The following is a 21,231-nucleotide window of genomic DNA, read 5'->3' as shown; positions in this document are numbered from 1 at the left end:
ATGCCAGCTACGTGAGTACATAGGTAGCTAGTTGCCAAGAGGTGACTCTCACCCCGTCAGGTATTCAGCCGTCCGTTATCGGGCCCCGCAGCCTCAGTTCCCCATGTTCAATCTTGGTCCCAGAGGCCGATGAGCTTTTTTTGTTTTCTTATAAGCTACGTTTTCTTTGTCAGCCCCTGTTTGTCATCCTCCCTAGTCTAAGCCCAATTCGTCTCGCCGAGCGCATAGCCCGCAGCCGCCATCGCTTGCCAATGCTGCTGTGGAACGCTGCACCCTCGCGTGCATCGTGCGTGAGTCGAGTAGCAGTCACTTATGAGTCTTTGGCCGAGATGTCCAGTGGGAGTATCCATGAACAATGCGTCGATACGTCAAGTGTACATATATGCGAGATGTCTCCCCACGAACGTATTGGCCGTGGGAATTCACATCAGCTTCACGTAGCGCCTCCCGAAAGGCCAATCACTAAACAATTGAACCCTTCGCTGTGGAGATTGATCACGCTCTGGCTACGAGTATTGACATCATGTAAGTTCTGCTTCGAGACTTCCAATCAAAGTCAATCGCTCACACAACACAGGTCTCCCTCATTCGAGCTGCTCACAAGTCGCTCCGTAGCACGCTCAGAGATCACTTCCCTCTCCCTCTCTTCCAGCACACTACTCACCACCTATCGCTCGACGCCTGCACTATCCTGGGTCGACGCCTTCACCCTCCCCTCCCTGACCTCGCTCTCCAAGTCCTCCGGCGCGGCGGCAGTCCTCATGCCCGAGGAGAAATGCAGCGACACGCACGCCAAGCGGAATGATCCCATTCGAGCCGTCACAGTGAGAGAGGGAACGGCCCAGCGCGGCGTCGAGACTCACCAAGAAAGCACCATTGTCATTCGGGACGTGAGGAGCGGCAAGTCGCTGGGCGATATCAAGGGGGCATGCGGCAACCCCATCGCCGTATCTCAGGACGGTCGTCTGCTCGCCGCGCGCGACGCATCCTCCCCCGTGAGGATTGGCGTCTGGGATATCAAGACGGGCGAGAGAGTGGCGCTCATTGCATCCCATATTGATCTGGTCACGCACGCCGTCTTTACGCCGCAGGGCACACTCGTCACAGCGTCCAAGGATGGCACGCTGCGCGTCACCCACATTAGGACCGCCAGGACGGTAGCCAGACTGGAGATGGACAGCACGAACCCGACAGTGGTGGGCGTGTCGAGGGATGGATGCGAGATTTTGTCTCTATGGGGACGGATGCAGTACACCTGGATGCCTGACCACAGCAGCTTGGCGTCGTCCTCGCTGTCCGCCGAGCGGACCAGGGAGGGATGGCCCCTTTGCTTCTCCCCTAACGCACGCTTTCTCGCTTGTAGGACGGAAGACGGATTCGACATTATGGACGTCATGTCGAAAGAGATTGTGCTGGAAAGAAACAGCGAGAGCATAATCACGGCAGCGGCGTTTGATGACAGTGTCCAGCGACTCTGCGTGGGGAAGATGGACGGCACCATTGAGGTTTGGGAGCTCTACGAGCTCGGCAGCTGCAAGTCTTGAGGTGTTTCATGCTTCCTTAGTTTGTTGCTATTAACATGCGATTGGGGGGACTCGACATGGTCTTATCACCTACCGGTCCCTGTGGGCTTTGCGACAGGCAGTCGGTGTATTATTGGGGCTTTAACTACATGGTTTCCGCAGCAAGGAGTTGACAGAAAGATACCCATTTACGAAATTGAACAAGTCCATTCATTCCTCAATGATGTTGCCTCGCGAAATGTTACTGCACTGTATTGACGTCTAGAATCAGGGGGGTATGTTGTGGAATGCAAACTCCAATCCAACCAAAACACATCTCGCAAACCACGTTCCAATCGCTGAGATCATCATCCGCATGCCATGCTTGCTGTCCGTTTAAATGCCCTAGGTTCGCCGAGAATGACTGCCATCCCACCCCTCTTCTCTCCTTACCTATTGTTCTCTTGCTTCATCATGGGGTTCTGCACCGTTCTCAAACCCAGCCGAGCATCTCAATCGTCTTGCGGGCTTCGCCCGTCGACATCTCCTTGACCTCCATGGAGCGCACCTGTCTGCCCTTGCGCAGCCGTGAGATGCCAGCATGCATCTTTCCGGCCTCCGCGCTGTCCATCACAAACAGATACCTCTTGGTTTCCTTGTCGCGCAACGAAGCGCGCAGTACGTGCAGGCCTTTGGCCTCCCATTTACCGGTCTTTGATACTTGTTAGCATGCTGCAAGCCTCACGAAAGAAATGGCTCCTGGTGCTTACCTCGATGCATCCCAGGGTCCACGCCTTGACGTCCCATTCACGCTGCGGAACGCCTCGGAGGTCGTCGTCGATAAAGAGTCCTTCGGTTGTGATGCGGAGAATGAGGCCGTCGGTGACCGAGCCAAAACCAGATATGAGCTGACTGGCAGGCGTTTTCGCGAATTGGTTCATGAAGAGGTACACGGCGGACACAACAATCTTGTCAGGGTCCTTGGTGGAGTACGGACCTCTCATCGAGGGCGGAGGCGACGTGCGAGCCGTTGTGTGCGAGGGTGCAAAGGAGGACTCGGAGCCGACGAAGGACGACCCCGACTTCTTCCGCGGTGTATGCTTCGGCTTGTCGTAAGGTCGATATGAGTGTGTCTCCTCACTCATGTATGATTTCGCAGATGATGGCGGCGGCTTCTTCTCAGGGCTAGGCGGCGCCCTGGACGAAGTCGCGGATGGCGCAGGCGACGGCTTGGGCATGGAAGGTCGACCGTTGGGCCACATGCTCATCTTCTCTCCGACACCCGAGAACGCATAGCTGCTACCCTGTCTCTCGGACTTGGCCTCCGCTGCCTGTTTCTCTTTCTCTTTCTCTTGCTTTGCCTTCTCTGCCTTTTCTCTCTCCTCTCGTTCCTTGAATTCTTTCTCTAGGCGCTCACGCTCTTTGCGTTCACGTTCGAGCTTTTCCGTCAGCTCCTTGGCTCTCTGTTCTGCTTTGACACGCTCCTCTCTCTCCTTGGCTTCCCTTTCCTTCCTCTGCTTCTCCAGTTCGCGGGCCTGACGTTCCTTGGCCTCCTTTGCCCGTAGCTCGGCCAGTCGTCTTGCAGTTTCTTCCTTGCGTTTTTGCTCCGCTTCCTTGGCCTTCCGTTCTTCTTCCTTTTTGCGAGCTTCTTCACGGGCCTTTTCCCAGTTTGCCTTGGTTTGCTCTCGAGCCTTCTCCCACGAGCTCTTCGGATCTGGTTTCTTCGGCTCCGGCTTGGGCGTCTCCGGTTTCTTGGGCTCAGGTGGTGGGGGCGCCTTCTTTGGCTCTGGTTGAGCTGGCTTGGGGGCTGGCTTGGGTGCTGCCTTCTCTTCTTGAGGCGGAGGAGGCGGAGGCGGCGGTGGTGTTGGCTCTCGTGGCGGCGGCGGAGGAGGAGGAGGAGGAGGGGGTGTTGGTTCTCGGGGTGGAGGTGGAGGTGGCGCCTCCTGTCGAGGTGCTTCTTGTCGTGGAGGTGGCGGTCCATGCCGGGGGGGAGGCGTGTTCGGTTGAGACCAATAGTCGTCGGCATGATGTCGAGCACCGTGCGGTGGAGGGCCGCCGCTAGGACCGCCATTCTGGTTGTGACTACCCTTGGGGCTGTTCCCATGAGGGGGCGGTGGCGGCGGAGGGCCCTCAGCACCAGCTGAGGTACCTGAGTAGCCTCCGAAGCCCCCTGCGCCTGGGCCACCGCTGGACGCACTCGGTTTGTGTTTGAATCCGGATCCAAATGGAGATCCCCCATCTGTCTGGGTCCTACCCAGTGCCCAGGCACCGAAGCCAACGCCAACAATCAGCATTGCGATGCCCACATTGCCCAGCCCTTGGAAACTGTCCCACCAATTTCGAAAAGCTGGTGCCATACTTTGTCCAAGGACCACCATGATCAGGGCCGAGGCGAATCCCGCGACGAAGCTATTGATATTCGGCTGTAACGACGGCAAGTACAGGAATCCCGAGCCCGCTGAGTGCTCCGGTATCACGAAAATATCGTACTTCCCTGGCGGTAGACCTCCAGACCTCGGAGCGCCGCCATGGCCGCCATGTGGTGGAGGCGGAGGCGGCTGGTCGTTCATGACAGGCGCTCAAGCGGTCGGGGTCGAGGTGCGAGCGGTCGATGATGCGGTCGTTGATGTCACCCAGACTATAGGTGCGTTGGTGAAGCCATATGGTCGAGAGACATGAGATTTGTTCGTCTATCGTGGGTTAGACGTCTGTTCTGGCGTGATTTGTTACGGCGTCGTCACGCAAAAGGGGCGGGAGATATGCACCCACCAAGCAAAAAGAGGAAGCAATCAAATTTCCGTGCGGAGCAATGCACAAAAGAGTGAAAACAGCCGTGCCAAAGAAGATATGAAAAACAGCAATCTATATGTTAGTAGCGTGGACTCGTGAGCCGCTCGTTGATTTGGGTTTATGAGGTCGGAGTGTACGAGCTGGGTCGAAGAGGAGTCTCCTTTGAGACAAAAAGTTGGGAAGGAGCGGCCCGTGTTTACTTTGAGCTCCAGCTGTGGCAGGGGCTGGGTCTCCGCAGCCAGTATGGTTTAGTGGGCGGAACGGGATGTGGCCAGTGAACAGCGCCTTCCTTCCTTCTAACACCAGACGGGTGGGACGGAGGAGCCCCAATTAATAGCGATCTGCTGTCGTGAGTGGCTGAACCGGTCCCCCCAATCCGCGCCGAGCCCCTCACTGGCGTCGTTGAAACTCGCATTCGCTGCACATTGTTGACGTCTGTCGCTTCCTCGTGTCCCCTGGCATCCAGCTACAATTCATTCACAGTCAACAGCAGAACTCGAACACCGGACAAGTAGCACAGCAAAACATCTGGGCCTGCCCTTGACGCAAAACCTTTTTTTGTTTTCTGTCCGGGTACATGAACCGTATCTGTGGTTCTCTTGGTCGAAGGCCACAGATCTGTCAACTGAGCCTGCAGGCGGTCAAGAACTGGAGTACCACCCCCACTGTGAAGAGCACGGCCGACGTGGCATGTTTGTCCGCATTGTCATGCCTAGGAAGCAGTCGTGAATCTCATCGAGGAGGTAACTTTACCCCATGAATGCTTTATTTTCTCGCCATAATTCCCGCCAACATTGTGGGAAGACCTCTAACAACAGAACATACGTAGTGCCATGTTGCTTACCGTCGAAGCTTGTGGTTGTCGGAGCAACTATCGACACTCGGCCCACCCACACAAATTCTAATGAACGCAAGATGTGACGTAGAGCGCGGCGCTGTCACTGCGGGGACAAGTTGGAGATCCCGTGGTGATCTGAGATCCAGCTGGGGACGCCGCCCTCAACTACGTACATATTAGTAACTGTAGTATCACTCGGCCACAACACCTGGTTTCAACTTGCGGAAACGAACCGGTGTGACATGTCAATGAATACTGGCGCGGTATGGTAGTACCGTCATGTGTGAGTTATGCGTGTTAGAACATCGTGTGCCACAAGTGTCGGTTTCGGGTCGGTAACCGTCATGCCACACAGACTCACTAATTAGCAATTAAGTTAAGCTGTGGAACGGTCCGAGGCGAGGAATTTGGAAAATGGAGCTGTGCAGACAAAACGTTCACGGTGATGAGAAAGCCAAAAGCGTAAAAAGCGAAACGCCGCAATTGTCCAGGTATCATTCTAAGAAATCATTGTCGCTGTGTACGCCCCGTTTGCGACTCGACTATCGCCGTAAGTGGCCTGCATGTGGTATCCTGCCAAGTGTACTACATCTCTCCTGGGTTGCGGCCACGGGGAATCATTGTCGCCCAGGGTGTACAATCAGAATGGCCAGGATCTCAGCTACCCAAACGAAACCGTCTGCGAGTCCGTTCAAGACAGTGCTGACCCAAGCCAAAATCCCGAAAGCTACGATCATCGCCTTGACAGACCCGTGTAACATCCCCAGTCAGAACTTTTTGAGGCGTGCATTGCCGACCTTGACTTTGCCAGACACGCGGTCGACATCCTCGTCCATCATCTCTAGCATCTTGGTCTGCCTGTCAACCTCTTCACCGATTTGGACGCCCATGTCCCTCTGTCGGGCGATGATCGCGGCAAGCTGGTTGATACTCAAATCCTGATCTTCCAACTCCTGGCGTTGAAGCATCAAGACGCCTTCATTGTCCAGTTCCCGAGTCTTGTCAGTTTCCGGTAGGGGTGCCCCCAGCACACGACCCCCGGGCCTGCCACCTCGTAGCAAGTCAGCTTTGTCCGACTTAGCAGTCTTTGTATCGGCGTTGGCTCCGCCTCGTCCTGCTGCCGGCGAGGGTGTGCTTTTCGCCAGCTTCTCCATGCCAACGCGTTCCATCCTTGCGTTTGCCACGAGGTCTCGCCTGCGGCGTAGCTCCCCCTCGCCCAGCCTGCCGGACTCCTGCATCTTCCGAAGGCCGTCTCCGAGGCTACTGATCAAGGTGCCGGTCTTGATCAGTGACTTTTTGGCCGCTGCCCCAGCCTCTGCGGCGGCAGAGTTGTTCCCACTGTCACTAGCCCCGTCTCTTCGTGAAAGGCACTGCCTCGCCTCGTGGAGGCATCCCTTTACTTCGCGGTATACATCTAGCCACGTGTGAGGATCTGCCGCTCCAACAGCGGTGTTGCTACCCACCATGCCACCTGCTGACACAGCCGAGTTTGTAGTGCTGCTGCTAGGCAGATTTAGAAAAGCCCGCCATGCTGATGTATCCCTCCATCTCCGATCTGGACTCTCGGCTATGGCCTTGAGATACTTCTCAAGGCCTGCTTGTCGTTGCTGCGCCAACTCTGGCGAGTTGACTGTGCTTTTGAGCCAATGTTTCCCAGGGAGAGGTTCGGGAGGCGGTGTGCCGACAGCCTCACGCAGGGTGCTATGGAGGTTCAAAAAGTCGCTGTAACGCTTCTGAACGACGTATGATCGGAGGGGCAGTCGAAGGGTGATATTATAAAGTGTATAGGGCTTCGAAGCGCCCGCAGTCGAAGTGCTGGTAGAGGGTATCGCGATTTCAGGCGGCGGTGCCATTGTCTAGCTCTGAGTTGGCTTTGATCGCAACAGAGTGGAACTCGGGGATGCCGCAGTTTCCTGAGAACAGGTGGCAAATGACTGTAGTTCTCGATGGCTGCGTTTGAGTGATGATGATGACGAGGAGAAAGTTGTCGAGACCGTTAGACCTTGGGCGTCAGGCGATCATCAGGCAACCCAAGGCTGGAATGACGAGGCGTACGCTGTAGGGTGTAGCTGGGGGTTGATTGGAGACGGGCCAGGGTGCATCACAAGACTTGCTAGCGCCACCTTCTTCATACCGTGCTGGGACATTTGGCTGGTTCACTCGCTCATACACAAGTTTCACTTGTCTATACACTCTTTACGTTATGAATTACTTCTTGTCTAGCTTGTGTGAATTAATCCAATTGTTCAAACTCCTTGCTCAGCTCAAGATGTCATCACTGCTGTGGATCATCACTGACAGTCACGGTCTTGGCTTCCGGGATAGTAGTCCATTCGACATCACGCTAGCGGTTGGACTACTGGATCGGAGATATTCAAGTAGGAGACATCATTACTCTTCGTCATATAATTCGTTTCCGCGTCGTGTTTTGACCCTCGACAGCTGCATGTCTTTAGGTTGGCCCACATCTATGCAATCGCTCGCTCCCTTTCTGCAATTCTGACACGAACCGAAGGCTGAACGCCTCACTTTCGCCCGCTAGGCAAACGCGGAGAGGTCTCACACCATGCCTCCCGTCCCTCAAAAAGTCTCCTGGTCGCTCACGGCGTCGCCTTCGGCAGGGATCTCGAAGCCCTCTTCTGTTGAGTAGAGGATGGTCTGGATGTTCTTTACCAAGCCGTCTTCTTGCTTCTCAAGCTCGGGATCCTCATCAACAGCTTGTTGAATCAGCAGCTCAATGTCCCTCAGTTTGCTGAAATAGAAGTCGCGCTCTCGCTCGAGGCCCCCGACGGTTTCCTTGAGCGTGGCGTTCTCGGCTTGCAGGGCGGCGGTGCCTGGTCCAGCAGCCTTGGCCACCCTAGCACCGCCGCTGGGAGTGACTCCCCCCCGTCTCGCGCCCGCACTGGCAGTCGTAGTTCTAGGGGCACCTGCACCTCCGGACGGGACCGCAGCTCCCTTTCTGCGCGCAACGGCATCGTAATCGTGGTCGGGGAAGTTCAAGTCCCAGAATTTCTTTGTCCACTGCAAGAACTCGAGGTTGTCCTGCATCTTGCATTTGACCAATTGCTCGACGGGGATGGGTTTGTCGATCTGCTTCTTCGTAAAGGTGTCTGTCGCAGTGTCAGTGATGGTTGCTCTCGGGTCACAATTTCGACCTACTCTGCAGAACTTTGAAGTTCTGAATGTACGCATACTCGCTGTTCACATTGAATTTGACCCTCGACATGGGAACGTCCATGTAGATGCTGTCGAAGACCTGGCAAAGGGCAGCACTTTGTCGTTGTCAGCCATCGGTCACGGCGCCATGCTTCTTCAGGGGCTCGGCGGGGGAGGGGTAGTTCAGCACATACCCAGTGCCGCACTGCTCGACCTTGGTGATGTTGAGCTGAAGCAGGCTGTTCAGCCATTGTACGAGTTCTTGACTAATGGCGTCTATCGTCAGCAACAGCATACAGTGTCAAAACGCGCAAGAGGTCGCACCGTGACTCGCCCATGGTGAAAGTCTATAGGTGTAAACAGCGGGAGGGGGAAGTTGTCGAATCGTTTGCCAAAGATGAGAATTGACGGGAATAACGATGCGCAACTTAAAGACAAAGTTTATAGTCAAAGTCTAGTAAAGGTTATCAGGCAGCAAGGTGTCAAGACTGTAATGAGGGTTGGAAGGAGAAATTATCCCATCGACCCTCATTCGCGGTGCTTTGATCATCAAGCCCGTCGCCCAATCAACCGCGTGGTGGGGGGCAATGGTCCTGGACAGGGCATCACGTGTGCAGGCGTCGCCTTGAATTAGCGACTGGAGCTTGAGTTGGAGCTATGGAGGCTTGCTGGCTCACCGCCCAATTTTTTGGCGGCAGAAATAATAAGCCCGTGCAGGGACTCTGGAAATTTTGGAATGCCCCACCCACGGCCGTCTACGAGACGAGTTTCGCAACAACCAGACTACTTAGACCCATTGCAGAATTGTCGCAAAGTTCGACGCAATGGCGCCTACAAACAAACGACCGATCGATGATGATCTCGTCTACACATTATCAGATAATGATGACCTACCTATTGAGGAGGAAGAGGAGCTAGCGCCAGAGCCGCCCCGAAAGAAAGCCAAGACCAGCAAAAAAGCGAAAAAAGGAAAACAGGCAGAAGACGAGGATGAAGAGGATGACGAGGCAACCGAAGAAGGCGTCTGGGGGAAGAAAGAGGCCGACGACGGTGCCATGGATTCTGATTTCGAATTCCAGATGGATACTGCTGGCGATTTGGGCGAAGACGAGTTCGAAGGTTGGGGCTTCGAAAGCGCCAAGAAGAACATGAACGAGAAGAAGGGCGTTGACCTGGACGAAATCATTCGCCGACGGAGGGAGAAGAAGAGTGGAAAGAAAGGAGATGCTGGGACTGAGGCTGACGTCGATGGCGACGTGGAAGTCACTGCAGTTCTGCCGGACGAGGATGCCGACGATGATGACGAGGTCGAAAACGACATGACTGTGGATCTCGACGATGAAGACGACGAGGTCCTTGCCGACGATGCCTTTGGCATGAACGTTGATGCGGAAGATGAGGAGGGCCACGAGGAAGACCAGGACGGGTCAGAAGACGAGGCAGAGCTTCAAGACGGTGACGAGCCCGCCTCAGACGACGACTCGGTCGCCACGCCCATGAACCATCCGGACGATGAGGAGGACAACTCGGACGCGAGCGACCAAGAGGACCCAGAAGAAGAGGCCAAGCGCAACGCCTTCTTCGCCCCCGAGGAGAAGGCGAAGCCAGGCAAGAACAAGGATTCCTCATCGTTCTTGGGAATGAACCTCTCTCGCCCAATCATGCGGGGCCTAACGCACGTTGGATTCACCAAGCCAACTCCCATTCAAGACAAGACAATCCCCATCGCATTGATGGGTAAGGACATTGTCGGAGGTGCCGTTACAGGTTCCGGAAAGACTGGTGCCTTCATCATCCCCATCCTTGAGCGCCTCATTTACCGCCCGAACAAAATGCCGACAACTCGCGTCGTGGTGCTTACGCCCACTCGAGAGTTGGCCATCCAGTGTCACGCTGTGGCCACCAAGATCGCTGCCTTTACTGACATCAAATTCACTCTTGCTGTTGGTGGTTTGAGTCTGAAGATGCAGGAAGCTGAGCTTCGCCTCAGGCCCGACGTGATCATCGCCACGCCCGGTCGTTTCATTGATCACATGCGCAACTCGGCCAGCTTCAACGTTGACACCGTGGAGATTCTGGTTCTCGATGAAGCTGATCGCATGCTGGAGGACGGTTTTGCCGACGAGCTGAACGAGATTCTGACCACGATGCCCAAGTCGCGGCAAACGATGCTGTTCTCTGCGACGATGACATCGACAGTCGACCGCTTGGTGCGCGTGGGAATGAACAAGCCAGTGAGGCTCATGGTTGATTCGCAGAAGCGGACGGTCGGCACTTTGGTGCAGGAGTTTGTGCGTCTGCGTCCCGGACGCGAGGACAAGAGACTTGGCTATCTGGTTCATCTCTGCAAGACTCTCTATACCGAACGAGTCATTGTGTTCTTCCGACAGAAGAAAGACGCTCACCGAGCGAGGATCATCTTTGGCATGCTTGGTCTCTCATGCGGTGAACTTCACGGTAGCATGAACCAAACAATGGTAAGCCCAGCCCATGCTCCCGTAAGGAAGCCTTGCTGACACACACAGCGTATCGAAAATGTTGAGAAGTTTCGAGACGGTAAAGTCACTCATTTGCTCGCTACGGATCTCGCTTCGCGTGGTCTTGACATCAAGGGTGTCGATACGGTCATCAACTACGAGGCGCCACAGTCTCTCGAAATTTACGTCCATCGTGTTGGTCGTACCGCCCGTGCCGGTCGTACCGGTGTGGCCGTGACACTGGCGGCGGAGCCTGATCGCAAAGTTGTCAAGGCTGCTGTCCGCGCTGGCAAGGCCCAGGGTGCAAAGGTCACAAGTCGAACGATAGATCCCGTGGATGCGGACAAGTGGCAAGACCAAATTGACGAGATGGACAACGAGATTGAGGAGATTATGAAAGAGGAGAAGCGGGAGAAGCAGCTCGCTGCCGCCGAGATGCAGGTACGCAAGGGCGAGAACTTGCTTGAGCACGAGAAGGAGATCAAGTCACGACCGAAGCGAACCTGGTTCGAGACCCAGGACGACAAGCAGAAGTCGAAACAGGCCGGTGCCGACGAGCTCAATGGCATTCGCGACCAGCTGAAGAAGAAGACAAGCGCCGGCAAGCTGAGCAACAAGGACAAGAAGCGATTGGACAATATGGCTCAGAGAAAGGAGGGTAACCTGTGGAAGGGTGGAAAGAACAGAGGGGATGAAGATGACAAGGGCGCTACACCTTCATCACGAGGTCGTGGACGGGGTTCTTCACGAGGCGGTCCTCGCGGAGGACGCCCGGACAGAGGGGATCGAGGAGACCGGGAGGATGGTGTCGAGGAAGACCGTCCTGCCCGTGACGGACCATCTCGAGGGGGGTCAAGAGGAGGTTCTCGTGGGAGAGGAGGCAGAGGCGGCGGTGGCCGTGGTCGTGGTCGGGGTCGCGGAAGGGGAAAATAGTGAAGCAGAATTGTCTATGGCGTCCTTTGACTTTTGATGCATTCGTTGTACTGATACATTATTTTGTTTCCTAGTTTGTGATCGCTTGTTTTTTAGATCAGTTGTGACCAGCATGATGCATGTGCCGCGAGCAAACAACGGTATCAGCAGCAGTTGAGGTAGAACTGTCAATATTGGAAAAGGAAGCATCTTTGGTAGTACACTTCTCTCCGCCGCACTGACATAGCATCGACTACACATGAGCCTCTGGTTTCCACTTAGAAACTAGGCTCTCAAAAGCCCTGTCACCACAACTCGTCTGAGTGTACAGGGTAGGCACTGGCATCAGCCGCCCTGACGTCGTCCCATGACGCAAAACGTGCCCTGCCAAGTGACAGCCGGTCTGCCAACCTCTATCATCACGAGCCCCGACAAGACGCGCATGCACCTCCCACCCACCAGAGTCAATCTCCGCTAAAGACCTTGGGACAGTATCAGCCAAGTCAATCGGGACCTTGTGTTTCCAGGCCCCGACCCAGCACCGGGACTTTGGTATTGGACGTGCTGTCAGGTGCGCAGCTCTGCTGAGCTGGGATAACACAGAGGCCTTGGGCGACCCTCGCCCCAGCAAACCAAGAATCGCCCAAGCTGGCTCCATTCAGGTTCCCGTTTCGTTTTTTGCGCGCCGGGCGTCCTTTGCCAAAGCCGCACCCCCACAATCGCACCAGCCTTCTTCGCTATCTCTTCCCGCGAACGATCCGCGATCGCTACCACGAGCGGCTCCTCGACTTCCACGCGTACACCCTCCCCAGCTTCAAGCGCGGCCTGCAGTCTCGCATATACCGTTTCATACTTGATCGCCGGCGCCGTCGTGCCCAGGGAACCCGGCTCCTTGACGTCGTTGCTCGGCACGGACGACGCATCCTGCTTGGCCCGCAGTACCACCGGCACAACGTGCGGAATCGACTGCGTAGGGTCACGACGAAAGATGGGCAGAGGGTCTTGAGGGGACAGACGGCGACGAAGCAAAGCAAGATGTCCACACCAGGCGAGCCTGAAGAGCAAGTACAATGGGGTCAGAAGGGGTACAGAAGGATGAAGATTGCGGCTATGGCCGGGACGCTCTACAACCGGGGGCAGGCGGCAGTATCGGAGATCCAAAAACAGTATGCGCAAACCAGACCAGCACTGGATGGAGGCCACGACGGTCATGGAAGGACGCACATTCCAGGGGCATTCCCGGATGTGGATATACGGGTGAAGGGAAATGAGCAGATGGTTTTGTTCCCGTCCTACGCCAAAAGACATGTAAAGAAGGACTGGTCCAGCCCCTCCGAGTCGGGTACGCAAGGACAGCAAGGAGCTACGGAAGAGGAACTCTTCTGGAAGAACGAGTGGGACCGAAATGAGGACGAGCGGGCGATTGTGGACGTTGACGTTCGAGGATGGGTCTATTCGCCCTCGTCCGGGCCCATGAATAGGAGGGACCGTATGGTGATTGGGATTGCCCGGAGGCTGAGCGGCATCGTAGCCCCACGGACGGAGCAGCCAGCTGCTGACGCAGGCGAGGGAGGACTCCGCGCCCAGCACCAAATGCACGAGGCGCAACGCGACCAAGAGCGCATAGAGCGCGAGGCGGAGGAAATCGAGCGCCGAGGTCTGCAAGAGAAGCAGGCCGCTGGCCGAGGCGAATACAGCGAGAGGCCGCAACCGGCCAACAGCGAAACCGGCAGCATGTACAATTACAAGACCGGCCAAGGGAACGGGTCGGGGTCCGCGCCCAGCAGCCCAACGCGCACAGCCACCCAGTACTCAACTGGCGGTACCTCGACAGAGATGAGCGAGGCCGAGTATGCGGTGGCCAACACGAACCTGATGGCTCGGATAGCCCCTTTCATGACGAATCCCTCAGTGTCGTTGCCTGTGACCATCTTCTTCTACAATGACTCCAAGTCGCAGTCACGAACAGTCATTACCAACGACGCCGGGCACTTTAACTTTCGGGCGCCACTGGATTTCGTGCCCACTCACGTCAGGGTGCTTGCCAGCGAGGGTCTCTCGGCGATTCAAGAGGTCCAAATCACGGAACCATACGGCGTCAGCTTGATCAGTGACGTCGACGACACCATCAAGCGATCTAACATTTCAAGCGGTGCAAAGGAGATTTTTCGAAACACCTTTGTTCGGGATCTTGGCGAGCTCGCGGTGGAGGGCGTCAAGGAGTGGTATGGGCGACTGCATGCCAATGACGTGAAGATTCACTACTGTTCCAACAGCCCGTGGCAGCTGTACCCCGTGTTGGCGAGCTACTTTAAACTGAGCGGCCTACCACCTGGCTCGCTGCACTTGAAGCAGTACTCTGGCATGCTCCAGGGCATCTTTGAGCCTGTGGCGGAACGAAAGAAGTCTACACTCGAGCGCCTCATCCGGGACTTTCCACAGCGGAAATTCATTCTGGTGGGGGACAGTGGCGAGGCCGATCTCGAGGTCTACACGGAGCTTGCCATGGCCAATCCAAAAAGTATTCTGGCCATCTTCATCCGAGATGTCACGACGCCGGAGAGGGTCGACTTTTTCCAGAACTCGTTCGGCGGTCTCAAGAGCAAGGTGTCCAACCTCAGTCTCCGTGACCAAGGCTTCAGCGAGAATGGAAGCAGGCGACGTAACACGGCGCCCGATGCTCCGCAAGCACAGGAGTCGTCCAGTGAGCCAGCCATGGGCGATCTGATTGATCTATCCGAGGGGCCACAGCAGGGTGCACTGGAGAAAGCGCAAGCACCGGATCAAGTCCGCAAGCAACCTGCACACCGCAACGGTAGCGCCTCTGATCTACTTGCGGCTCGCAAGGCCCCGCCACCGAGACCGAACAAGCCAGCGGCCTTGCGGAGCACGTCGTCGCTCAACAAGTCTGACGAAGATGCAGCACCGCCGCTGCCCGCAAGAAAGCCCGTGCCCAGCGGTGCGAACGCGACACATCCCCTATCGCAGATGCGGAACCCATCCTCCCAGACGGTCAACAGCAGCCCGGCCAGCACGCCAGGATTGCAGTCACAACGACGGGACAGCGGTCGTCAACCGCCGCAACCACCGCCCCCGCGCCGCCGTGGCACGCCTTCTAGTGTGGTGAGCAACGCGAACTCGGACATTGACTACGATCCGTTGCCGGGGTCGACCCTGCCTCTAGGCAGGGTCGTCGCGCGATCGTCCGCGCGGTCCCGCGCCGACTCACCGACGAGTTCGCCCCAGTTTGGCGCGCAGCAGCCAACAGCACTCGACAGGAAGATTGAGCTGTGGAGCAGGAGGCTGGAGCGTGCGCATCAGGAGCTGGATCGTCTTGGGATCTCGCTGTACACATGGCGGAGGGGTCAGGACGTGGTCGAGGAGGCAATGGGGCTCGTGCGCCAGGCGCAGCAAGATATGAAGAGGCGGGGCAAGGAGATGCATCCCTTGGAGAACGCTGCCAAGAGGGACAAGTATTGATGATGTAACGACTAACGCGCAATGAAGAAGTGCGTGTTTGGATCCAAGTGAAGGTGGAGGTCTGGAGCCTATATCATAGATACAGATAGCGATGATGAAGTGAGACTGGCTCTGCTCTGTGGCTGTTGCCTGCAAAAGGGGTTGTTTGCTTCTTTGGCTCTTGTCGGCGCAACGGGGGTTCTTATGCAAGCTGGATAGCTGATGTTATGTGGTTGTTGTCTTTTGATGTCGTCCACCTGGGGCTCTTGGCGGCCGGCGAGTGACTCAACCGTGTGAGAGGAGACCCACTGAGCTACTCCTTGGCCACCTTTGTATACCAATGGAAATGTAAAAACTCCAGCGAAGTAGCTGAATTACTCTTGAAACTGGTCAGTGTTCTTTAATTAGGACCTTCGCTTTTGTCTTTTGCGTCATCAAAGACACATAGTTCGAACACCAGTGCAATCCATGGACGTACCTTTTTGCCGTTCTCGCCATGATCTCCTCTCTTGCGTACAAGTGATGTCGTGTCTCTGGATATAAATGCTATTGTTGTAGATATATATTCTACTCCCGTCTTCATGCAGAAAACACCTCCATGTAGTAAGACGTGCTCTTTTTTCCATATATATATAGTGTGACAAGCGATTGATACTTGCCTTACTCATTTCACGGCGGTGAGAAGGGTGACGAACATTGCGAGGAACATTGCAAAAAGGACATGCTAGACTGAATACTGGGGGTTCGTACCGCAAGCTAGGGCCCTACTGAACAAAAAGCGAAGGTCTCCGAAGAGACGGTGAGATTCTTCTTAGAGTTATGATTCAGCTACTTCGCTGGGAATCTTGCACATTAACAAGACCTATAAGGGTAGCTCAGCTCTACTGCGGAGGAGTCAGACCGGGGACGGGAGGGCTCCACTTCAGCTGCCCGAGGTACTGGACCACAGTCCACGGCCTCACAGGCGCGTTTGGAACAAGGAAATGGTAGCGGCAGTCAATGACCTAATCAGTGGCTCTGAATCCAAGTTGTTAGTTCCGTAGAATGAGACTTACTAGACTAGGCGGACAAATCGAAGCGTGCCAGGGTTTCCAACCTGGTTGGTGATCGTGGGTGGCTCCACAAGCGCAATGTTGACGTCGACGTCATTCAGGACTGAAGATTTGGGTATTCATCCCTCCAACCATGAACTTGCCGTCCCGCATACAACGCCGATCTCGTCTCGCCTCAACAAACATACGTACCCCTGCATTATACTATAGAGCCTCGAGATGGTGACAACGCGTCGCGGCGCCGAGACATGGCCAGAGGCAGCGCCTCCGAGTCCCACGCGCGCCAGCGCAGCCTCCACGCGGCTACGATCATCACCATACCTGCCCACGCCTCTCGAGCAGATTGGCCTGGCCATCTTCCCGGCGACGCTTGTCTTTGGCACCATCTTCTCGGTCTTGTCACCGCAGACGCGCGCCGCGCCGTACGACCCCATCACGCAGTCCCATGCGCAGGACCCAACCATGGCGCCTAGCTACTTTGCGCGCAAGTCGAATCTCTTCAACGTCGTCTTTGTCAAGCAGGGGTGGGGCTGGATGAGCCTGGCCTTCCTCCTCTTTGTCCTGCTGCACCCGTCGCTGAGCACGCAGGCGCGCAAGCTCCAGGCGGGCGTGCGCTGGGGTCTGGTCACGGCGTGCTGGTTCTTCGTCACCCAGTGGTTCTTTGGTGCGCCCATCATCGACCGCGGTTTCAGGTGGACCGGTGGTCGATGCGAGCTCGCGGAGATGGAGGTGGCCATGGGCGACACGAGCGTGGGCGAAATGGTCACGGCGGTGGCTTGCAAGGCGGCTGGAGGCAAGTGGAAGGGCGGGCATGATATCTCGGGACACGTCTTCCTGCTTGTCTTGAGCACGGTGTTCTTGGTGGAGGAGGTTGGATGGGCTGTCCTCAGGTGGGCCAACTGGAGAGAGGATGAGAGGGCTGTCGTCATGGCCGATGGCGCGACGAAGAGCGTCAACGTCGAGGCTGGGGTTGCCGCCGGCGCGGGGCGAGCGCAGAACTGGGTTGGCCTTTCTGGCAAGATCACGGGTGTCGTGGCTGGCTTGAATCTTTGGATGCTGCTCATGACTGCTATATACTTCCACACCTGGTTCGAGAAGGTGAGTACCTGCCACCGTCGCCAACGGATGATACATTCACTAACATGGACAATTAGCTCACGGGTCTCTTGACAGCGACTATTGGCTTCTACGCTGTGTACATTGTGCCTCGGTTCATTCCCTCGGTCAGAGGTGTTGTTGGAATGCCGGGGATATGAGCAAATGGCCGCAGCAGGCCTCGTTTGAATATATTCACTCCACTATCACTTGCTACCTTGATTGTGCTTGACATTTTGAAATGCCCTTGCTTGCTTGGTGCCGTCACTTCCGGGAGTGCATCTGAATCAAGCTTCGCTCAGGCCCGTGGTCAGGTGTGGGCAGACACACTGAGCATTAATTTGCGAAAATAATAGCTGCGATTGAAACTGAGGCTGCTGGCGATGTCGTACGTAGTGTGAAGTGGGGTAATCCATGGCGTCGTGGAACGCGCCCGCCAAGCATGACCTCATGCCGTCTTAGCCAGGAACAAGCGCGAACCTCAATCGGGTTTCCTACAGAGTCGGGAGAAATACAAGACCATCCCTTATCCATACCGTCACATCTCGACCTGGGCAGCGCTCTCGCAATGTCCCGCATCAAAGCGCCAGGCGACTTGCCCGACCTTGTGAAGAAGGCGTTCAGTGTCGCGCGTGCCAACGGGGATATTCACTACTTCCCAACGCAGGTCACCATCCTCACGGCAGGCTCCATTCCCGCGAGTCCACCCACTTCAAGACGACTGGAGGTAGCCAGTGCTAATTTCTATCCCAGTTCCAATTGCGATTCTCGCCTGCCTTGGCCAACAAACCCAAAGGCCCGCCTCCTGACCCAGCCGCCAAGTCGCACAAGCCCTTTGACCCCTTTGACAATCCGCCGCCAGCTCTGCGCGTCGCAGACATTGGCCCCTCACACTTTGTCGTGCTGAACAAGTTTGCCGTCGTGCCAGAGCATTTCATCCTCGCGACCACGGCATTCAAGCTGCAGACGCACTCGCTCGAGCCATCAGACCTCGAGGCCACGCTGAGCTGCATCAGGGCATACGAGGGCCACGAGGATGGCTTGTTCGCCTTCTTCAACTCTGGTGATCATTCTGGCGCGAGTCAGCCGCACCGCCACATACAATTGCTGCCCATTGCGCGGATGAAGGATGGTCTGGACAAGACCAGTTCATGGGACGTCTTGACGGACCGGCTGAGCGAGCGGCAGACTCCCTTTACGGCATTCACAGAGAGGATCCACCTCGAGATGCAAGGTGGCGATCTCCACGAGGCGTACCTCAGACTCTACAGGCAGGCTGTGGACGCCTGGGCGTCCTTCACGGGGAATCGAGTGCAGCACGTGGCCTCCGAGGGCGAGTCGATGATGAGCTACAATATGGCCATGACGAAGACGACGCTGGCTCTCGTGCCGCGGGTAGCGGAAGGCGTCAAGATCACCTCGGAAGACGGCCACGTACTCGGCCACCTGGCCCTCAACGGCACCCTACTTGCGGGCACGGCACTGGTCAAGAGCGAACTGGAGTGGGAGGCTCTACGGAAGGACGTGGCAGGTCTAGTCAACGCGCTCCGAGGGATCGGGCTGCCTCGTAGTGATTCTATTGATGCAGAAGAAGAAGAAGAAGAAAAGAAGACGAAAATCTGAGCTTTTACACGCCGCCGCACTTGTTGTTGACCTCCTCCCATTTCCTACTGCACGCATTCGCCCCAAACGGGTACGACGCACCTTGCGCCTCGAGATGCTCCTTCACCTCGGACCACAGCTTCATCCGGCATGGGCCCTTGGCCTCCTTGAGCAACGCAAGCTGTTCCCTATGCGGTCAGGCCGGTGGCACTCGGGCACACGCGCGGGAGGGGGGGGAGGGGGGCGCGGGGGGGCGGGGCGGACACACTCACATCCCTCCTGGTCCACTGCGGCTTCCGGACCCTGTGCTCCGGGTTGCGCGTGAGGGTGCGGTGGCGTCCGCGCAGGGTCGACTCCGCCTCGGACAGGTTGTGCCGCTTCTTGATCTCGGCATAGGTCAGGCCGGCCCGGCGGCCGTCGAGGAGGACTTGGTCCCTCCTGTGGCGCGCTTCCTCGCCGAGGGGGGACATGCGACTTTGGGTAGATCGGAGGCGGTGACTTGTTGGCTCAATGTACTCTATCTTGGGGATAGGGTCGTTGTCGTCGACGCTGCTGGTTTGTTCTTCTTGAAGTGGTGACGATCCCACGTGCATAGCCATTGCCACGCCCGCGAGAGGAAACTCCACCATGGGCCTTGTGCCTTCGGTGCCAGCGTCGGAGCTGGGGGAAGAAGACGTCGTCGACGACGATGGTAGCTGGAGCGAACTGCCAACAGGCTCTGGGTACTCGCCGTGCTGGAAGGAATAGGGGGCCTCGTGCCCATCGGCACGGAAGCCTTCGGTGTGTGGCCAGTTGCAGGCCTCCAAGTGGCTGGCGCAGGAGATATCTGGAAGCCACACGCCAGGTGCCATGTTGCATGTACAAGAAGGGTCGGGGACGCTCCGGAAGCCTGCGGTCGAGCGGTTGACGTCCCGCTGATGGTCTGAAAGGGATGCCCAAGGGCTCACCACTGGAACGTATCCGAGATCGAAACAACATTCAGGGGCTGTGTCATGATAGTCCTTTTCTCATTGTTAGCCAAGGTTATGCGGTAACTGTATATGATCTCACCATTGTCGGCAAAGGAGTCCTAGGGTCTGTTGTCATTGTTGTTAGGTGAAAACTCGGCCGACGAGAGAAGCCAGGTTGAAGAGAGCTTGCCGTGGGTGGTTTGGCAGATAGACTTGAAGGTGACTGATGGGCAGACGGTGAAATGTTCTCCGGGGCGAAGACGTAGCGGCCTTGGACAACATGCCATGTACCCGATTTGTAGTGCATTCCTCTTCTTTATCGGGCAGCAAGGTGTGAAATGTACGGGCGGGGAAGGGCCAGTCGTTCACCGCTCCAGAGCAGACCTGATGATGCTGGGTGGCTGCGGACTGCCGACGAGAAGAGGAGGTGAAAGCGGCGAGACCGAGAGGCAGGTACTGTGACTCTGACGCACGCACGGCGTCACGCTATCGCAGAGACCGTAGACCGCAAGTCGATTTCTAAGTATATGGGGACGAAGAGCAACCAAGGGTAGCAAAAAATGAGACGGTCGTGCAGTTTCAACGGATGCTGTCGGGGCAAACAGAAGAAGAACGGAACAGCTATAGTCAGGAGAACCGCACGACTGGTAGGTTCTCATCATACTTAAAGCCTGTCATACCGTGTTCTGAGATAGAGTAGGAAATAATTGTCAACATGATAGAATATCCGAGCCGTCACATCTCAGGTCGTTGCCTCCCGCTCATCACAAACAACCAACACCAAGCCGGCCGACCAGGAGATGATTTCTGCGAGGCAATGTCAAATTTCGGATATAGTTTGATTGTGTGTCTCTAGTCAAAGTCTTGCTCCAACTCGATTTTTTTTTTGGATCACAAATGCGCGCTTCCATGCTGTCTCAACGGTTGCTGTTATGAGCTCACTCGATCAAGAGTGTGAGAGACAATCTTTACAGAGACGACCACGGACGACACAGTGTTGATAATCACGCAGTAATGGGCTCTCAAGGCTCTGGACAACAAACAGACGGGTCATGCCAGACTAGCATCGGGAGTGGCTGGAGTCCCTTTCCGTTTGGTGCTATGTGGCCCAGGGGTGTCCAGGGCCTGCTGAGGAGTGACACGATCTGCAGATAGCACATTCCTCTACGGAACGTTCTCGATCATGGCTTATTTTTCTACTTGCATTCACTTGCGTCCAGCCTACTCGTTCTGCCTCTTGCGGAATGACAAATGGATATTGCCCCCGAGTGCGTACACATGGCAAGGAAGTCTGGGCATAGTCTGGTGCGGTCAACCAGCATCTACATGCACCCATCCCGCTCGAGCAATACAATGTCAGATACTTCATGCCTTGCAGATCATGGCAAATCTTGACAC

At 56.1% G+C, this 21,231-nt stretch overlaps 7 protein-coding genes across 7 annotated transcripts; 3 read left to right on the top strand and 4 right to left on the bottom strand.

Moving 5' to 3' along the window:
- Nucleotides 1-251: 251 nt before the first annotated feature.
- On the top strand, nt 252-1,544 carry J7T54_000534 (uncharacterized protein; the record flags this gene model as incomplete). The annotated part of the gene is made up of 2 exons (XM_051509263.1): nt 252-286; nt 578-1,544. 2 exons carry the CDS (start codon nt 252-254, stop codon nt 1,542-1,544), a joined length of 1,002 nt encoding a protein of 333 aa, XP_051359734.1.
- A 451-nt stretch (nt 1,545-1,995) lies between these two features.
- On the bottom strand, nt 1,996-4,072 carry J7T54_000533 (putative Proline-rich protein RiP-15; the record flags this gene model as incomplete). The annotated part of the gene is made up of 2 exons (XM_051509262.1): nt 1,996-2,214; nt 2,273-4,072. 2 exons carry the CDS (start codon nt 4,070-4,072, stop codon nt 1,996-1,998), a joined length of 2,019 nt encoding a protein of 672 aa, XP_051359733.1.
- Nucleotides 4,073-5,897: 1,825 nt separating this feature from the next.
- Nucleotides 5,898-6,983, bottom strand: J7T54_000532 (uncharacterized protein; the record flags this gene model as incomplete). The annotated part of the gene is made up of 1 exon (XM_051509260.1): nt 5,898-6,983. One exon carries the CDS (start codon nt 6,981-6,983, stop codon nt 5,898-5,900), a length of 1,086 nt encoding a protein of 361 aa, XP_051359732.1.
- A 727-nt stretch (nt 6,984-7,710) lies between these two features.
- J7T54_000531 (Microtubule integrity protein mal3) lies at nt 7,711-8,624 on the bottom strand (the record flags this gene model as incomplete). Its single annotated transcript, XM_051509259.1, has 4 exons — nt 7,711-8,240; nt 8,290-8,402; nt 8,481-8,552; nt 8,611-8,624. 4 exons carry the CDS (start codon nt 8,622-8,624, stop codon nt 7,711-7,713), a joined length of 729 nt encoding a protein of 242 aa, XP_051359731.1.
- Nucleotides 8,625-9,110: 486 nt separating this feature from the next.
- On the top strand, nt 9,111-15,155 carry J7T54_000530 (ATP-dependent RNA helicase DRS1; the record flags this gene model as incomplete). Its single annotated transcript, XM_051509258.1, has 5 exons — nt 9,111-10,763; nt 10,812-11,490; nt 11,543-11,676; nt 12,203-12,246; nt 12,404-15,155. The coding sequence occupies 5 exons, from the start codon at nt 9,111-9,113 to the stop codon at nt 15,153-15,155; spliced, it is 5,262 nt and encodes a 1,753-aa protein (XP_051359730.1).
- Nucleotides 15,156-16,405: 1,250 nt separating this feature from the next.
- On the top strand, nt 16,406-18,904 carry J7T54_000529 (FIT family protein scs3; the record flags this gene model as incomplete). Its single annotated transcript, XM_051509257.1, has 4 exons — nt 16,406-17,284; nt 17,341-17,416; nt 17,782-17,948; nt 18,035-18,904. The coding sequence occupies 4 exons, from the start codon at nt 16,406-16,408 to the stop codon at nt 18,902-18,904; spliced, it is 1,992 nt and encodes a 663-aa protein (XP_051359729.1).
- Nucleotides 18,905-18,908: 4 nt separating this feature from the next.
- Nucleotides 18,909-19,936, bottom strand: J7T54_000528 (Homeodomain-related protein; the record flags this gene model as incomplete). The annotated part of the gene is made up of 3 exons (XM_051509256.1): nt 18,909-19,064; nt 19,156-19,884; nt 19,934-19,936. The coding sequence occupies 3 exons, from the start codon at nt 19,934-19,936 to the stop codon at nt 18,909-18,911; spliced, it is 888 nt and encodes a 295-aa protein (XP_051359728.1).
- Between the last annotated feature and the right edge of the window lie 1,295 nt (nt 19,937-21,231).

This window comes from Emericellopsis cladophorae (genome assembly GCF_022114955.1).
Source record: "Emericellopsis cladophorae strain MUM 19.33 chromosome Unknown NODE_57_length_131511_cov_119_075376, whole genome shotgun sequence".
NCBI classification, from domain to species: domain Eukaryota; kingdom Fungi; phylum Ascomycota; class Sordariomycetes; order Hypocreales; family Bionectriaceae; genus Emericellopsis; species Emericellopsis cladophorae.
The sequence above is the reverse complement of the archived record's forward strand: the minus strand, read 5'-3'. Positions and strand labels throughout refer to the sequence as shown.